This window comes from Mirounga angustirostris, unplaced genomic scaffold, assembly GCF_029215605.1.
Source record: "Mirounga angustirostris isolate CCGP_5_RB_7025 unplaced genomic scaffold, mMirAng1.0.hap1 SCAF_2, whole genome shotgun sequence".
NCBI lineage: Eukaryota > Metazoa > Chordata > Mammalia > Carnivora > Phocidae > Mirounga > Mirounga angustirostris.
In genome coordinates this window covers 136,685,702-136,703,762 of record NW_026991710.1, presented here as the reverse complement: position 1 = coordinate 136,703,762, position 18,061 = coordinate 136,685,702, and the positions used below count along the sequence as shown (strand labels likewise).

General features: G+C 34.1%; 1 protein-coding gene across 3 annotated transcripts in view; it reads left to right on the top strand.

Moving 5' to 3' along the window:
- The window catches only part of FSTL5 (follistatin like 5), a 691,608-nt gene that overhangs the window by 322,188 nt on the left and 351,359 nt on the right, over positions 1–18,061 (top strand). For all 3 annotated transcript variants that reach the window (XM_045879364.2, XM_045879363.2, XM_045879362.2), the window contains exons 4-5: positions 5,878–6,074; positions 16,318–16,438. In XM_045879364.2, coding sequence (XP_045735320.1) covers positions 5,878–6,074; positions 16,318–16,438 — 318 coding nt within the window. The remainder of the gene's footprint in view (positions 1–5,877; positions 6,075–16,317; positions 16,439–18,061) is intronic.

The window sequence follows — 18,061 nt, the reverse complement described above, 5'->3', positions numbered from 1 at the left end:
TTTCCTTCTGAAATATAAAGCTTCTGAACTATAACTATGTTTCCTTTTCGCTCATTGAGACCTCTACCAGGATATCCCAAAATTACCTCAAACTCATCTGATTTAAAAATTAATTTATCAGGGCACCTGAGTGGCTCAGTTGTTAAGCATCTGCCTTTGGCTCAGGTCATGATCCCGGGGTCCTGGGATCGAGCCCCGCATCGGGTCCCTGCTCCGTGGGAAGCCTGTTTCTCCCTCTCCCACTCCCCCTGCTTGTGTTCCTGCTCTCGCTCTCTCTCTGTCAAATAAATAAATAATTAAAAAAATTAATTTATCATTTCCTCTATATTTATTTGCTCATTGTCTCATAGGCCCAATTTCTACGGATGGCATACACAGTCTACACTTAATGTAGAAACCTTCCAGTCCTCCAATTTACAATGCTTATATAGTTTGCCCTCTGTCTTTTCTATTACCTAAGTATCTTTGGTCAAGGTCATGATTAGCTATTGTTAAAACATGAGGTATATCCATGGGGCACCTGGGTGGTGCCGTCGATTAAACATCCAACTCTTGGTTTCATCTCAGGTCATGATCTCAAGGTCATGCATGAAGCGTTGGGCTCTACACTCAGTGCGGAGTCTGCTTAAGACTTTCTCTCCCTCTGCCCCTCCCCCATCCTATCTCTCTCTCTCTCTCGCAAATAAATAAATAAATCTTAAAAAAAACATGATCTATATCCATAAGAAAATGCACGACTAAATAGATACTTGTTTCTTATCTTGTGCGACTAAGTATATGTGAATTAAAAGAAAATGTCAAATACTGTCATATTTCTATGATAATATATAACATGGAGGAATTGAGCAGTTAAAATTTATAATCTTCCAGATAACCAAACTGTCCAAAGGACCCAGGGCTCATGGATAAACCTCAGGAAGAAATTAACTCAACCTCAAACTTCTACTATAGATAAATTTAGCATTAAACTTAATGCTTAAGAAAAAGTACTATAGTCCTATAAGAGTACTTTTCTGGATTTGTTCCAGACCAAAGTACTATGCTCAATGTCCGTTTGATCTACATTTCCCATGTGGAAATATTACAGTTTTTCTCTGTGGTTTATCAAGCTTGCCTGGTAATTGTATCACAATTTGATTTACATTTTTTGAAGTTGTGAGCATACAAAATCATGATGTTTAGATAGGCTTGGTAAGTCATTCATGTCATTATTAGGTGGTGCCCCTAATGATTGTTGTGGAAAATAAAAATCCTACCAACCAAAAGACCTCTCTGTCCCAATATAGAAGACAAAAAAATGATTTATTATTGTGTATGCATATCAGATTTCATGCATGCAGGCAGCCCTCAGAAGATTAAGTTCTTGACAGAATTTCACACACATTTGTACAATAACAGAAGAAAAACAATTAAAGCTTCTCTATCTTCTCGGAGCTCCTGGGTGGCTCAGTTAGTTAATCCCAGGGTCCTGGGATTAAGTCTCACATCGGGGTCCCTGCTCAGTTGGAAGCCTGCTTCTCCCTCTCCCTCTGCTGTTCCCCCTGCTTGTGCTCTCTCTCTCTGTGTCAAATAAAAAAAAAAAAAAAAGAAAAAGCTTCTCTATCTTCTCAATAGACAAATATATACAAACTTGTGAGTTCTGTATACCTCACAGGAAACTTCTGAGTTAATTTCTGAGTGATGGGTTTACAATCCTAGGGTTAGAAATCCTCAACCTTTCATGTAATGTCAAATGTCAAGCCTATTATTGGGCTTATTATGCTTTCAATGATATGGTATAGTAATTGTTCTTACTTCATAGGGTCATTATAAGATTAAATGAGTTATCTTTAAATTCTTAGAACAGTGCCAGCACACAATTGCTGTGTAAATATTGGATTTGAAATCATTATATGACTATGGCTTCACAGATATGAATAGCATATCTTTTATAACATCAATACAAACAATAAAATTTTCGTTGACAACCACATATTTGAGTGATGTGATAAAACTGTGGGGAAAGATTATTTAGATTTCAAAAGTACTAAGAGACCTATTCTCAATGGAGTTACATGAGTCTTAGTTTTGATTATATTTGGTGCAGGGATAGATTTACTTTTTTGTAGTCTGGTTAATTTTAAATGATTTGGTCAAATTCTTTAATTCTTGGTAAAATAGGTGATGGGTGTTCAGGAGGGCACTTGGGATGAGCACCGGGCATTGCATGGAAGTATTGAATCACTATGTTGTACACCTGAAATTAATATTACACTGTATGTTAACTAACTGGAATTTAAATAGAAACTTAAAAATAAAATTCCCTGCCTCTAGGAGAAAATCATGGCCCTTAAAATGTACTAAGTTGTTTGGGTGCCTCAGTGGTTCAGTTAGTTGGGCGACCGACTCTAGATTTAGGATCAGGTCTTGATCTCAGGGTTGTGAGTTTGAGCATGGATATAGCTAGAGAGTATAATGCTAAGAGAAATAAGTCAGAGAAAGACAAATACCATGTGATTTCATTCATATGTGGAATTTAAGAAACAAAACAAGTGAGCAAAGGAAAAAGAGAGAAACTGAGAAACAGACTCTTAACTATAGAGAACAAACTGATGGTTACCAGAGGGGAAGTGGGTGGGGGGATGGAGGGATAGGTGATGGAGATTAAGGAGTGCACTTTTCCTGATGGGCACTGGATGGAAGTATTGAATCACTGTATTGTAAACTTGAAATTAATATTGTATGTTACCTATAATGTAATTAAAATAAAATAAAACAAAATATAAAAAAATATCAATTCTAAAGGGAAAGATATATTAAAAAGGAGATTCTAGGGGTGCCTGGGTGGCTCAGTGGGGAGTGTGCTTGGGATTCTCTCTCTCTACCTCTGCCCCCCCTTCTCTCTCTCTAAAATAAATAAATAAATCTTAAGAAAAGGAGATTTTAGATTTAAAAAAAGAATTTTACTCCATTTATTTGCTAAAATTTTTCTTTAAGGTCACCGATTACCTACAGTTTAAGGAATTCAGTGCACATGTTTTATTGTTTATCTTACTTTCATTCTGAAACATTTGACATTTCATCATACCCTCTTCCTTGAAAAGTTCTTCTCCCTTTAGCTTCCTCTTCAGTACTTTCTTATTCTCCTGCAACTTCTCAGATAGTCCTTTCTCTTTTTCCTTTATGAGTTCTTTTTTCTCTATTTGCCTAGAGTTTATTGTTATGTTTATCTTTCATTTTTACAAATAATCCTCAACAAATTTACTGAATCCCATATATAAGTTGATTTAAAACTCAGTTCTGAAGATGAGAGAAGTAGAGAATAAAGGACAAAACGGATATTGTTTGTATATAAAAATCATTCTGCTCCTTTCTAGCTCTGTAACTTTGAACAAGTTATTTAATTTCTCAGTGCCTTAATTCCTCATCTATAAAATGGTGATAATTGCATTGTTTTTCTTTTGGGAATGTTGTGAGGGTTAACTGATTTAATACGTATAAAGTTCCTGACACATAGGATACCTGCATTACATGTGATTTATTGTTAATAGCAGATGTTCCTATTTATTACTAAAAATCCGTGACAGAAATTTTATTAAATCTTTAAATTCCACAAGGTTTTACGTAATTGTATAACTACTTCTTGTACATTTCCATAGACTGTAAATGCCTTAACTGCAAAGCTTTTATTTTTATTTTCTTTGGATTGCCGGCAACCACTTGAACTTTCAAGGAAATTTACAAGTTGGGAAATGAAAGTATTAATAGAGATCATTATGATGATCACATTACTCAATTAGATCAAAATTAGAGTGTAACAACTCAAACTATATCATCTTCCCTCAAATTTTAAGTATTAGTAAACAAGTTCTCAGCATTTAAACCTCAGTTCCCATTGCCTCTCACAAGCATTCTGATCTCCACTTTGCTTGTGGCCCCAGGTCAGCATCGCCAAACTCCACCCTACCCACTACTAGTCAGATGAGAGGAGATAAAGACCCAAAGTCAAATACAGAAATCCCCAGGTGGGGCTATTGGAATAGTCTGTGACGCTTTTTCCCATTCTTTTATCGCACATTCCTCTCGCTTTCTGATGCATACACATGTGCGCATACAAATACACCCACAATCACAGGCACACACACGCTTGAAGGTTTCTTTTTGTGCCATTTTCATGGACACCCAAATTGCTACCTCTTCCTATAGATTTGATTACTTCTCTCTTTTGTCAGTGATTTCCTTGCTATTATGAAAACGTTCTCAGTATTATTTTTTTTACTGAGAACGGAATAATGCAAAATTGACTTAATCTGCATCACAAAGTTTACGTTTTGTTGTAAAAAAAGAATTTCTTGACAGAATTGCTAAACACTAAAATTGCTGAACAACAGTAGTTATTTCACGGTCTTTGAAAAATAAGACAGTCTCTCATCTCTCTAGAAGAGACTGTTTTCCATCTTGTCTTGAAAAAGCATGAGACTTCAAATACTGTTTTTCAACTCCATGCTTCTCAGACATATATTTAATAATCTTTAGAATTCTTTTTAAATTGTAGATTCTGTTAAAATCTAATTGTCAAAATTGACAATTATAAAGTTAGTATTTTCTCTAAAAATATGTTCTAAAAATTCTTGGCTAATATAATACTTTTTCATTTACAGATTACATTAGGCACTGTATTTTCTATACTGTATTTTATATCACATTTGCTATCAGTGGTATGTACTACTTTTCAATGTACCATTTAAAGACATTATCATGGGGGCCAGTATAAGAAAAATCCTTTGTAAGATAATTATGTGAAGATTTTAGAGCAATTGTAGTTATTTTTGAAGACATTAAGCTAAGCAATTATTTTCACTAACTCTGATGTTGTCAGTATTTTCCTGGTTATTTTATGGGAATACTGAAAAATCTGTGATGCATTGTTAGTTCAATGAGCTTATACTTCATTTTGGAGATAAAATTTGCAAAGTTAAAACTTCAAGATACAAAATGCAAACATATATCGTGTTATACACTGAGTGCTCTAAAAGGAGAGATAAATGAATATCAGAAAAATAAAGACTTTTGTAAGAATACAAATATGAACTTAGTATTATTAAGAATAGAATTTTTTAAAATGCAAACACACACACACACAAATAGAAACGTCTTCAAAACAAATTCAAATGTAAAAAGCATACTTCCAGTTAAAAATATGCTATCCTATTTTGAAACCAGATATATGAGTTCAAATGCAAAATCCAACATAATCTAACCCTTTGCCTTGGGCAAGTCATTTCATCTCCCTGTGCCTCAAAACCTGTGAACTCTCTATATAGGAATGTATAGTGAGGATTAAAACTAAGATAATGTATTTATTTATTTATTTATTTATTTATTTATTTATTTATTTATTAATTAAGATTTTTATTTGCAAGAGAGAGAATGAGAGAGAGAGAGCACAAGAGGGAGGAGGGCCAGAGGGAGAAGCAGACTCCCCGCGGAGCAGGGAGCCTGATGCAGGACTCGATCCCGGGACTCCAGGATCATGACCTGAGCCGAAGGCAGTCGCTTAACCGACTGAGCCACCCAGGCGACCTAAGATAATGTATTTAAACAATTGGAGCGGTCATGTTTTTCTATGCTCTTCATAGAATCAATTACTTTGGCATAGAGAAAACACACATTAAATATCTTGTTGTTAGATTTGATACAAATGAAAATTTTCTATCCTATCATGAAAATAGCCCATTATTTTAACTTTGTATGAATTGTAAAGTATGCAAGTAGGAACATAAAAATTATGTACCAAATATGTTATCTATAAGAGGTATCAGCTTCTTAACATTAATACAATAGGTGATTCCTTTTCAATAATATTGCTTTGAAAATAACTTAGTTCTTTTGTTACAGGAAATAACTGCAAGGCCACTGAATACAGCAAGATGAAAAGTATGCTTTTAGACTTACAAAATCAAAAATATATTACACAAGAAAATGAAAACCCTAACGGTGATGACATATCTTGGAAGAAGTTGTTGGTGGATCAAATGTTTAAATATTTTGATGCCGACAGTAACGGACTTGTAGATATTAATGAACTAACTCAGGTATGATTCATGATTAAATTAACAAGTTTGTTTAAATATAGCATGTACAATATCTTTACATCTGTGTGAATTTATTCTGTATTAATAAAATATATATCTAATCTGTATTATTATTTGAGAATGTGGACAAAACATATTTTTAGGGGTAAAATTTGATTACTGTTAAATAACAAAGATTCAGCTGAGTAAATTTTAAAGATTTAATTGACTTTATTCAACAATACTTGAATTGGGCAGCATCCCATCTGGCAAATAGAGGGGTGCTTGGACAGTTGTACAAAATGGAAAGTTTTTGTAGAGGGAGAGTGGGGCAAGAAAATTAATAGCAAAAGAGAAAGATTCTTCCAGGCAAGGCCACTTTCCCTTAAGTGGAAAGGCATGGGCTATTATCATGTAGATTACCTCATCTTCTTTTGGGGGATCTAAAGGGCTCAAGTGGCAGACTCATTGGTGGTGAGTGAAAAATTCCTGACTGACCTATCAAGACTACATTTCTGGGGGAGGTTGAACTACAATTAGATTATGTATTAAGCCCCAGTTTGGGGATGTGGCCTAAGTGATGCCATTTTAGGACTATTTTTTTTTGTTTGGTTTTTGGTTTTCGGTTTTTGGTGTTGTTTTTCTTTTAACACTATTCTATCAGCAATATTAATTTCAAGTAACATTGATATGATATTTTGTAGTTTAAAAAGCAATAACTACTTTTGATAGGTTTCTATACCTTAAATACCCAAAGGAAACACCAGTTCTTTATCTTACAAAATTTATAAGGTATCTTCAGATATACTGTGGTGCTTTTGTAATGTTTGATTTTCTACATATATTAGTTTTTATTAACATATCTACACCATTGTAACCATTGGTTGGGTACAAAACAAGATCTGACCGAATCCAGTTATTATCATAGTAGCTCCATCTAAATCCAAATGGAAAAACTGTTCCTCATTAGAAAATGGCAGTGACAGCACTTTAACTATACCTGTTTGAAGTTTCTGCCACGTCAAGTTTGTATCCATTTCCTAGGACAGCCATAACAAAATAACGCAAGGTGGGTTTCTAAATCAACCTCACTCTCCCTTCCGGAGGCTCAACGTCTAAAATTAAGGAGTTGGCTAAGCCATGCTCTCTCTGAAATATCTGGAGGAGGATCTCTGCTTGTCTCTTTCAGTTTCTGGTAGTGCTAGACATCCTTGGCATTCCTTGGCTTGTAGATAACATCATTCTGCCTTTGTAGTGACATAGCATCCTCTGGGTGCCTGTCTTTGCAACACCTTGCCTTTTCTTAAAAGGACACCAGTCATATTGGATTAAGGAGCCACGCTACTCCAGTATGACCTCATTTTAAGTTATCTAATTACATCTTCAACATCCCTGTTTCAAAAAAAAAAGTAACATTCTGAGGCACTCGGGATTAAGACTTCAAAATATCTTTTAAGAAGATACAACTCAACCCATAATAAAGTTCATCTGCTACAAAATTTAGTGTTGTTTTCTCTGTTTCCCTTGATTTGGACTTGCGTATGTCTGAAAAGTACCCTTCCAATTCATTTGAAAGTTATCTTCAGAAACCCATTTATATCTTGGCTATCCATGAGGTACATGCAAGGAAAGTTCTGGGACGTTTACTGACTTCCTTCTGAATACATCCCATACCACATAAGTCATTTCCACCTTCAGCAGTGTGTGGTGAAAATGTCAGTACCACATCTGTCAGTAATCAACTATGAAAAAAAAAAAAAGAAGGAAAATAACAACAGGAGGTTATAACAAACACTCTAAAAGATAGAATAAATACCTAGATATGTATAGCACAAATATTGTTTTTGCCTTGTGTATTTTTAGGTTACAGGTACTCTTCAAGAACTTTTTGCCAAATATTATAACCAATAATACATATGATTTTATTAAAAAACTTAGAAACATATAATATCATAATTTAATATGGAATTTTAAAATAACTTAGGAGGGTAAAAGGGGAAAGGATCTTAGTGGTGTCTCTTAATAATTTACAAGCTATTATTAGCAGAAATGTGATGTAACTCCAAGATACTGCCAGTGACAAGTAAAAATTAAAGAATATAATTTGGCTTTAAGTTTCTACAATTGCAGCATGAAAGCTGGCTGCACATATTCTATTTTTATTCCACATAATGAATATATATTCTAGAGTTTTTCTTGCAGATTTTCAAGTAAATTAGAACCTAAAGGCCTTTCTAGTTGAGAGTGAAAATGCATAAAAAATGTAATAGATAAAATGAGTAGGATCTTTAGTTTCACAGCTAACAATTTGTCACAGCAAGAAAATATTTGCTAAAATGAACTGACCAGTTATAGAAATAAATCTTGTTCAATCCATCTCTTCACCACTCTAGCTTACCATAAACATCTGTAACTGCACATTTAGTCTTTCAGTCTGAGGCTCGTTTTTGTATGTTAAAAATACCCAATTATAAGATATAAATTTATAGCAAAGTGAAATTTTGGACTTTCAAAAGAATTATGTTTTATGAAGTTGATAAAATTGATGGTAGCACACTGGTAGATTTGCCATTGGCAATGGAGGATCTGGAAGAGTTAAAACAGGTTATAACAGAAGAAAGGAAATCAACAAAGATTAAGATGGCATATGCATGATCAAAAGAGACTGTTTCAGATGGAAAGGAGTGAGTGGTTCTAAATTGATGAAGTCCTATAATATTTTTTTCAAAATAATCTTTTCGATGATCCAAGTGTAGTGGATAAGAACTTTGATTATAGAACCTGGGTTCAAATCATATCCTTACTAACTACTTGTGAACCTTTGGCAAGTTACTGAAATTTTCCGTGACTCAGTTTTCCTTCCTATATATTGGCAATAATAATAGTACTTATTACATAAATTTGATATAATATTTATATTATTTACAATATGTATGCTTCCTAGGAACATGATTAGCACATAGTAAGTACAGTGTTAGCTGTGATTATATTTTCAAAGCTAATAGCAATATGCTCCAAACTGGGTTATCATATTCCAATGTATAATTCATAAAATAATAGCTCACTGCAAAAGCCTCAACAAACATAAAAAAAATACTTTTTCATAGCATGATCACAAACCGGATGTCTCCCCCAAGTGTTACATATATGACTAGTGTAGTCAGGCACTCAGCTACATAGTAACACATTTGTGGTTTTAAGAACATATATTTTTCCTAAAACAGACCTGAATGTGTGATGCCTGAAGGAAAGATTTCAGGATGAAGTGACCTAAGGTATGAGTATGTTCTTCCTGGCCAGTCTGGGAGGTAGGAAAAGGTCACTAGAAGTGTGACCATTAATGATCATTTGTTGTAAAAAAAAAAAAAAAAAAAAAGGAGCTCAGAAATGCTCTGGGTGGTTTATTCATATGTATTTTGAAGTCGCTGGGAATATTAAGAGTTAAGGTAAGCAGAAAGATTGTGAATCACCAGCTAAATTTATTTGTGAATTATGGGGAGTGAATGGGAGAGAATTATGTAGCTGAATGGCCTGAGATTCAAAGAAGTAGGTCTTTTCTATCTGTCTCTGTCTCTGTCTCTGTCTCTGTCTCTCTTTCCATCCATCCATTCATCCATCCATCTGTTATCTTTTTATCTATCTAATGAAGACTGGTTTGGGAAACAGAAATAGTACAGAAGTGCCAGTAGGGAGCCCTTTAGTTATTGACCATCTCCCTTGCTGAGGTAGAATGGATATGAGAGAAAAATTGGCCTCCAGTTGTTAAAATTATTAGACAAATGGTTTTCCTAAGAGGCAGCCAGAATTTCTTAAAGTTAATGTGGTAAAGAACATGTTTTTATAAGAAGTGGAAGGTAAAGGAGAGTTTTCTGATCAGAGAGCAGGTCACTATGTTGGGTTTGAGTTGGAAAGGAATGGAGATTGAGTCAGAGAAGGAAATGTACACAGCAATATGGGGAAACTTGGATTTCTTAGGGTCACAGAGGTAAACCAGGATATGAAACACAAAGGAATTTGTCCAGATTGTCCCTTAGAAGGGAATGGACAACTGTGTCTTGCACTGTGGTCTGAAATGTTGGATCTTTAGGGTAAGATGAGGGGACACATAGGCAGACTTCACCTGGTGGAATGGCACCCTTGAATTTGTTAGCAGTGTTAAAAGATAAGCTGAAGCATATTAAAATTTTAAGAATTTATTTGAGCAAAAATCAATTTGAATTGGGCTGTGCCAAACCAGAAGTGGTTAAGAAGCATTCCACTGAGGGGAGCTAGGGGAAAACTTTTATAGAGAAAAGGAGAAAGCAAAGTAAGGAAATGGTTGATTGGCTATAGCTTAAAGCATACTTGGCTATTTGTGATTGGTTGTCAGTTTTGAAAAGTTGAGGCATTTACAGGCTTAGACTCTGGGTTGTTTACATAGGCACGAGGGCATTAGAACCAACTGAGTCTAATGGCTTCCTTGTTTAACTTAATAGCAGTAAACATAGGGTTCTTAAAGTGAAATAGTGCTAACAGCTTAGAAAATCTACTCCTTCGGCCTCTCCCTATTTCATAAAATAACCACCCGTAGAATTTAAGTAAGCAAAATCATTCCCTTGTGATTCGCAGTTTAAATAAGCAGCTGTATTGAGTATATTGATTTAGCTCTTTCTTCATTTAGATTCTGTCATCTTAATAAGCTGATTCACATTAGGCATGCATATTAGAATGAAATATTTCCCTAATGTGCACACATGCCAACTCTTTATTAAAATAATAAAAAGAGCTACTTGTTCACAGGATTTAGATTATGTTATACATATTTGACTTAAAAAGCTATTTGCTCAATGACTACCATATGTGAATACATTTACAAAATTAAATAAAAAGCAAGAATAAATAAGACCAGATATTTTTAAGCTATCAGGATGGGCATGACAATGATGTTTTTGCAACCTTTAAAAATGATTACAGCTGTTACATAAGGAATGGACAATTAATCTTTATTTTGAGTTGATAAAGCCTATTACAATTTTAAAGATTTTTTTAAAAGGTTCTGGTGTCTAGTCAACATATTTATTTACTATAAGATTGGTAAGAATTGTTTTGTCTAATAGATACAAAGTATTTTAGTGAGAACAAACTAAATACAAATAAACAAGCACTTGTCTGGATAGAGAAGGGAGATAAGTGAGAACTTCCAGGAAATTCCATGGTAATTAATCCTATTTAACATTTTAAAGCCCCATAAACCTTCTGGTAGATGAAATATGGCAGCAGAAAACCATGTGTTTGACTTAGAAGGGCAGTGGCAATGCCAGTAGGTAGATCTTCCCAGCGCTGGCAATTACCTTTCAAGTGCTAAAGATTTCAGGGGGGTAATAACAGCAACAGTGAGCACTTACCAGAGAAGGGTAAGGTCTGTAAGGTTTAGTTGCAGCTTGAGGCTACAATTAAGAAACAGTACTTTCAATTCTATCTGGAAATATTAGTAATGAGTTTCAAATATTCTTTTTTTTATGCTATTCATAATATGCACAAGACAATTGGAAAATTAAAATTTTGTTTTTAAAACATTTAAACATATCATTTATAGCATCTTTCCTTTGGAATGTTAAAGTACATTTAAAACTTGGGCATTCGTATTCAGAAAATCCGTGTGAGCCATATAGAATGCTTTAAAAATAAAACATTTTTCTTCTTATTAATGTTATCTCTTCAACAGGTCTTTCAAGAGAATTAATGTTGGCCCTATTGATTTTTTAAATGTTATAAAACTAAAAAAGAACTTAAAAGATTAAAAGATGTAATTAATTTTTATGTAATCCTTTTCTTCTAATACAGCTATTTCAGGATAACATCGGTTATATATGATTAACAATTATAATTTGTAATGTTAATTATTTACTCTCTGCCCTTTCACCTTGTTTATTTTTTAGAACACTGTTGACAATCTGTAATTATCTTGTTTATTTAATTATTTGATTACCTGTTCTCACTTGTCCTCTTTAGAAAATTAACTCCATGAGGACAAAGATTATGTCATTCTTATTTACTACCGTATCTCCAACCCCTAGCACAGTTCTTGGCACATGTTGGTTGTTAAAAAGGGAAAGACAAAAGGAGGGAGGAAGGGAGAGGGGAGAAGCAGAAAGCTAGTGTACAAGGAGATGTTCAGAGAACCAACTAGTAGAGAAGCCAACCCATCTGTATCAAGTATGTAGGAGAGGCTTAAAGATAACGCCGGAAGAATATGTATTTCTAACAAAGTATATTTATTTCCTGACCCCTTAAGCTTTGATACAGTCTACACATTTGTCAAGTAAAGAGTGAATATATCTTCTTCTCCTCAACTTCACAAATGTGATGTACTTTCTTTAAAACAGAGGACCACTGAGCTCTGATCTACTGAGATCACTGTTATTGTGACATGGTCATGATTAGTTTGAGGAAGAATAGCTGGCAAAGGGTGAGGAAGAGCTCATCCTCTGATGTGCTCTTGAACAAATGATTGGTGTGTTTTCTAGGAGTTTACAGTTGCTGTTTTTCTGTCTCCACCAAGGAGAATAAAGAAAAAGACACAGAACTGGAAGATTCTACTCCATTGTCCTCGCTCACCCTCATCACCATGACCTGACTTGAGACAATCAAAATTGATCCTATGTATTATACCTCTTTTATGAGAGTCAGTATAATAGTCTTTGATTTCTAAGTCATGATATATGACCAGAAAACTAATATTCACACATCTCCACAGCAGGGAGACAATCCTCTTCACCCACCTCTGGCATTTTCTTTTTTTCTTTCCAGTTTTATTTATCCTCAAATAACTTATTGTCTGACATGCTATATATTATATATTTATTTTCCCCCCTTTACTAGCATATAAGTTACACATGGGAGGGATTTTTGTCTGTCTTGTTTTCAGAGTCTAGGAGTCTGACACATAGTAGATAGTCAAAAATGATTTGTTGAATAGATATCTAAATAAACAAATGAAGGAGAATAATGGAGAATAGTTTACTTTGGGAGGGACAGGGTTTTTTTTTTTTTTTGGTTTTATTTTTGTTTTTTTGTTTCGGGACAAAAAAGAATATAATATCAAAACACTGAATCATCCCTGAGTTATTACAATTCCTCGTACAACCTTGACAGTTCTATTACTTTGAAATTAAATATGTATCCCCTCTGGGATGCTGTATATACCTGAGCTCCCTGGATGACAGACATTCTACTAATACTTCTATTTTGTCACACTGACACTAATCTCTGTGGAGCCCAAGATTCATGTAACCTGATTTTTGATCATTAAAGAAAGTGAGACTCTTTAATTGTCTTTTAGCCTTAGAGAGTTCACCAAACACTGATAAATTTGGGAAACATACTCAATATTTTACAGTAGATAACAAAAAAAAAAATTATGAGTGGTCTCCTTGACTAAAGCTTCATTGTAGGATACTTAGATAACAATATATTCACTGAGTCTGGCTCTGTCATGACCACTAGTCCAGAAATAACATGTGTTTTGAGGAGCCTAGACTGGGAAGTTTTTGGAACCAGTGCCAGACATAAATAAAAGACATGCTGGCAACTATGAAAGCCCTACAAGTTTGCATCCTCTGTGTCAGAGAATGCTTAATGTATTACTGTGCACTTGGGAAGGAAATCTGCTTATTTTCTATCATACTTTCTTGCAGACAATCAGACACTCATTACTTTAAGGTTATCAAAACCGTAGATATCTAAAGCAATTTCTCCATGCTGGTTGAAAGGTCATAGGAAAGTATCGCCCTCATTTGGAATACCCTGGACTATACACAGATCCATCAGGAAACCTAAAAGAGAGAAGTTACTAGGAAATATGTTTTAAGTAGGCTGCTTTTGACCAAAAAATGGAGAAAACATGTATTTGAAATATTGATGATATGAGAAAAGTTACCTCTCTCCCGTACATGGACATGATCCAATATAGGTGAACAGAGTTGTTTTTTTTTGTTTTTTGTTTTTTGTTTTAGAAAGCATTTAGCCAGGACCATTTGCTTCTCTCATGCATACTCATTAAAACAGCACGTCCAGCTTAAGTTGTATAATCATGATCAAATCAAGATCAAGATCAAATCAAGATCAAGCTGGTCTTATGCCAACATTCAGAAAAAAAAAAGTAGAAGTTCATTCTCTTTGTCTAATACATGACTTAATTTGAGTAAACTATTAAAATAGAAAATATGAGACAGAAAATGATGAAGATTTTCTCCAGGTTTTTCCATCTCCTTTTCTTTATGAACATGTATGAGAATAAACACCACTAAAAAATATTATTAAAATACTTGACCAAACCCTGGTGTCACTGCATCCTTAAAATTACTACAATGCTTGCATTGTAGATCTTTAAGAAGAGCATAGTGAGGTAAGATGAAATACACTGTCCCCCTAACCCCCGGGAAAAAGTAATTTTCCATGTCTAACAAATAACAGATGGAGAATGACTGAGAGCTCTGTTGCTTTCTAAATAGAAAAGCAGTATTAGTTTTCTCATTAGGCTTATAGGAGAGATGGCTTCAGCCATTAGGTAGTTTCGTTAATCCTTCCAGCTGGACTGTGCAAGAGCGTAGGGCTTAATACTCCCTCTCAACAATATCTATTTATATGGATCAATTAAAGCAGATAAATGTTTTGCCTCGTTTCCCCCCCTAAGGCAGCGAATATCAGCTTAAACAATGAAATGCGAATACATTACGCAAGAGTAGATAACCCAATATCGTGTGGCAGTTCTGCTTGGCAGTGCTCAGGTGGCTGGAGGCTGGAGCAGGCTGGGGCTCTAGTGACCTTTGTGCTAAACTCCATCCTCAGAGCTGCCTCTACAGCTCATCCACACTCAGGTGTAACTGAACTTTTAATATGGAAGTGTTCCCCAAAGGATTCTAAAAAAAACTAGTTTGATAGCATCTGAGAATATTTAGAAGTTAGTATCACTAATCCGCCGTTGATCTAACAAAGAAAGTCTGAAGCATACTGCTTTATCAAAAATAGTGATACACCGTGAATACACAGCAGTGCTTGTGCAAGCTGGTGTGGAAATCAGCAGTGAATTGTTTGAATAAGAAGCACATCACATTTTTTAAAAAATCGTTATTTTTGACTTTAAATGATTACTTTTGAGTGCACATTATATGTTGCCTTGCATCTAACTCTATGTGAGTATATGTGTGCCTGTTTATGTGTGTATATGCGCCTGCGTGTGTGCGTGTGTATAATCTTCACGACAGCCATTTGAGATAAATGTTACTATCTTCAATTTCTAATTGAGGAAAGGTTAAATGATTTGCCAGAAATTATAGAACTGGTAAGTGGCATTGGCAGAAACGGAACCCAGAGCTGGCTGACTTCAAGAGCCTGCATTTTCTCATTACATGGCACCGCCTTTTAAAAAAACACATACTCTGATGCGCAGCTGGACTGCCTTTATATGCGGGAGAATAGGAAAAGCTATGGACGCAGCTCTGCAGCCCCCCGGATGGATAGAAATGTTTGAAAAATCTTGGGGAGCTCTTTTATTTAAGAGGCAATAGTCAAAGCAGTAGAGTATAAAAAAGCTACAGCCTCAGTCCATAGGACAGAGCACAGAGTAGAAAAGCAGTTTGATGATTTTTCTCACCCACACTTGGATAGATTTTCACCATCAATCGGTGCATTAATCCTCTCTGGCTCCTGGAAACAGTCATTTGCTTAATAGCTCTTTTGTGACGGGGAGAGTTAATGCACAATCCCAAACGGCTTAACTTCCAGCTGAGGAGGAGTTTAGGCAGAGAAGGAAAAAAAAATCTAACTTCATTTTTCACAAATATTTTGAAGATGAAACTTAGAACAAACGATCTCACTATTTTTGTTGAGAAAGAGCCCTGTTTTATTTTGACAGAGGTCACTGAGACGTAGGAGGCAATTTTCATGTGGAGATATTTCCTTGAGTCAGTATAAATGGAGCAAAGAAAATGAGTGAAATACAAAATGTCCTTGTAAATTTCAGATTTTTCTGGGTCCTACTGTGAAAATTTTGTGTTAGAAAGTTTGGACTAAATTCTAAGTACCTATCTGAACTTTTTAACTTTATATCTTTGGAACAGTTAAAAATAATTGTCCAGTGACCGAAAATCTGTATTTTTCATAGGTTCTGTTCTTTGCCCTACTGCAGACTCAAAATGATTTATTAAATGATTATTATGTATAATTAATTGTGCTATAGAAATGTTTAGATGATTATAATCATATGGCTTAATTTTCTTGTCAGGTGATAAAACAGGAAGAACTTGGCAAGGATCTTTCTGATTGTACTTTGTATGACCTACTGAAATACGATGATTTTGACTCTGACAAGCACCTGGCTCTTGAAGAACTTTATAGAACATTCCGTGAGTATAATATGCATTCTCTAATTCTTCTTTGCTCTTTTTCCTGTTTCTTTACACAATACTGTGTGTTTGCTTGATCTCAAAGTACAAGCTGTTTTTTTTAAGAGAAGTGATATAAGTACTATAATTGAAGTACTTAACTGTGTTGAAACATATGTAAAAGCTAAGGGGTTTAATAATTCCAAAATGAAAAACTGGGAATACTTGATAACCCTAGAAATCAGTTCTTCCTGATTTTATTTGAAAACATTAATTCCACAATGTTTTTTCTAAGGTTTGGAGTAGGAGCAGCGCTTGACTGGTTTTCACCATATATCAAAAACAATTTAATTATTTATGCAGTGACTTTTTTTTTTTCTACACTATTGGGAAACTAAAGTAGATTACTAGATAGAGTTTGTATTATGTTAACAAGCATAGGAAAGGATAATTGTATTTATGTTAAGGTACTTTGGAATAATTTATATATGTCTCAGTTGCTTAAAGACTTCTTACAATTGACTATATGGGCTTTATAAAAGAGAATTATAAAGATGATCTCTCTGGCTTAAAAAAGTTGTCTACCAGGTTATTTTTTTAAAAATAATTCAAAGAGGAAAGACTAGGGGACAAAAACCAGAAAGGAAAGATTTAGGAGATGTGCACAAAAATTAAATTAACTGGTTGGTGTTTTGAAAATCACCAAAGAATCAAAGTTCAACAGGATTTAATTTAGCACTGAAACCAGTATTTTTATTCTATCTTCTATCATCTATCTATCTATCATATATCTTTAATATGTTATATGTATATATATATATATATATGTATATATTGCTTTCCAGAAAGGCAGGAAATAGTATATGTACTTAGTGTGAAAAGATCTCTTTTGTATTATGCCTCTGCCCTCTATTAGTGGTCTGATATTAGGGAAATTACTTAAATTTCTGAAAATTCATATAAACAAGGATAGAAATTTTCTTGTTATATGATAATTTTATATTAAACATTGAATTATATGTTATGTAATATTTGGTACAAGCAAAATAATATATGTGAAATAGTTGCAGGTTACAAAGCTTTAAGGCAAGATATCAGTATGCTCTTCAGATTTAATTAAATTGCATTTCCATTTTAAATTAAAAGGCAGGATAACAAGGCAGGATGACTCTATAAACAGTTAATCCCTTAAAAGTATGTCACAAGGTGAAACTATATTTCAAAGATAACAACAAGAAAGCAGTATTATTATTATTCTGTGTTTGTTTGAAGAAACTGAAGCACAGAGAAGTTAAGAACTAAGTGGCTGAGTTTATAATTAAACCTCTGTCAGACTATGATGTCTATGTGTTTTCCACTAAACTCTACTCCGTAATAGGCATTAGTTTGTATGCTCACGGTGGCAAGGAGAAGATATTATGGTTTATCAGGAAGAAATTTTGTTTATATTGTTTTATATTTATATTATATTCATACCATCCTAATACATTATTATATAAATGCTATGTGCCAGATAGAAGGGATCAACATCATAAAAAGACCTACATGAAATATTAAGTGAATTGAGAAAATACTCTCCAGTTTGAGAAATCAAACAGAATTTTTGAAGATGGTAGCTATTGAATTAGTCTCCAGGATGAATGG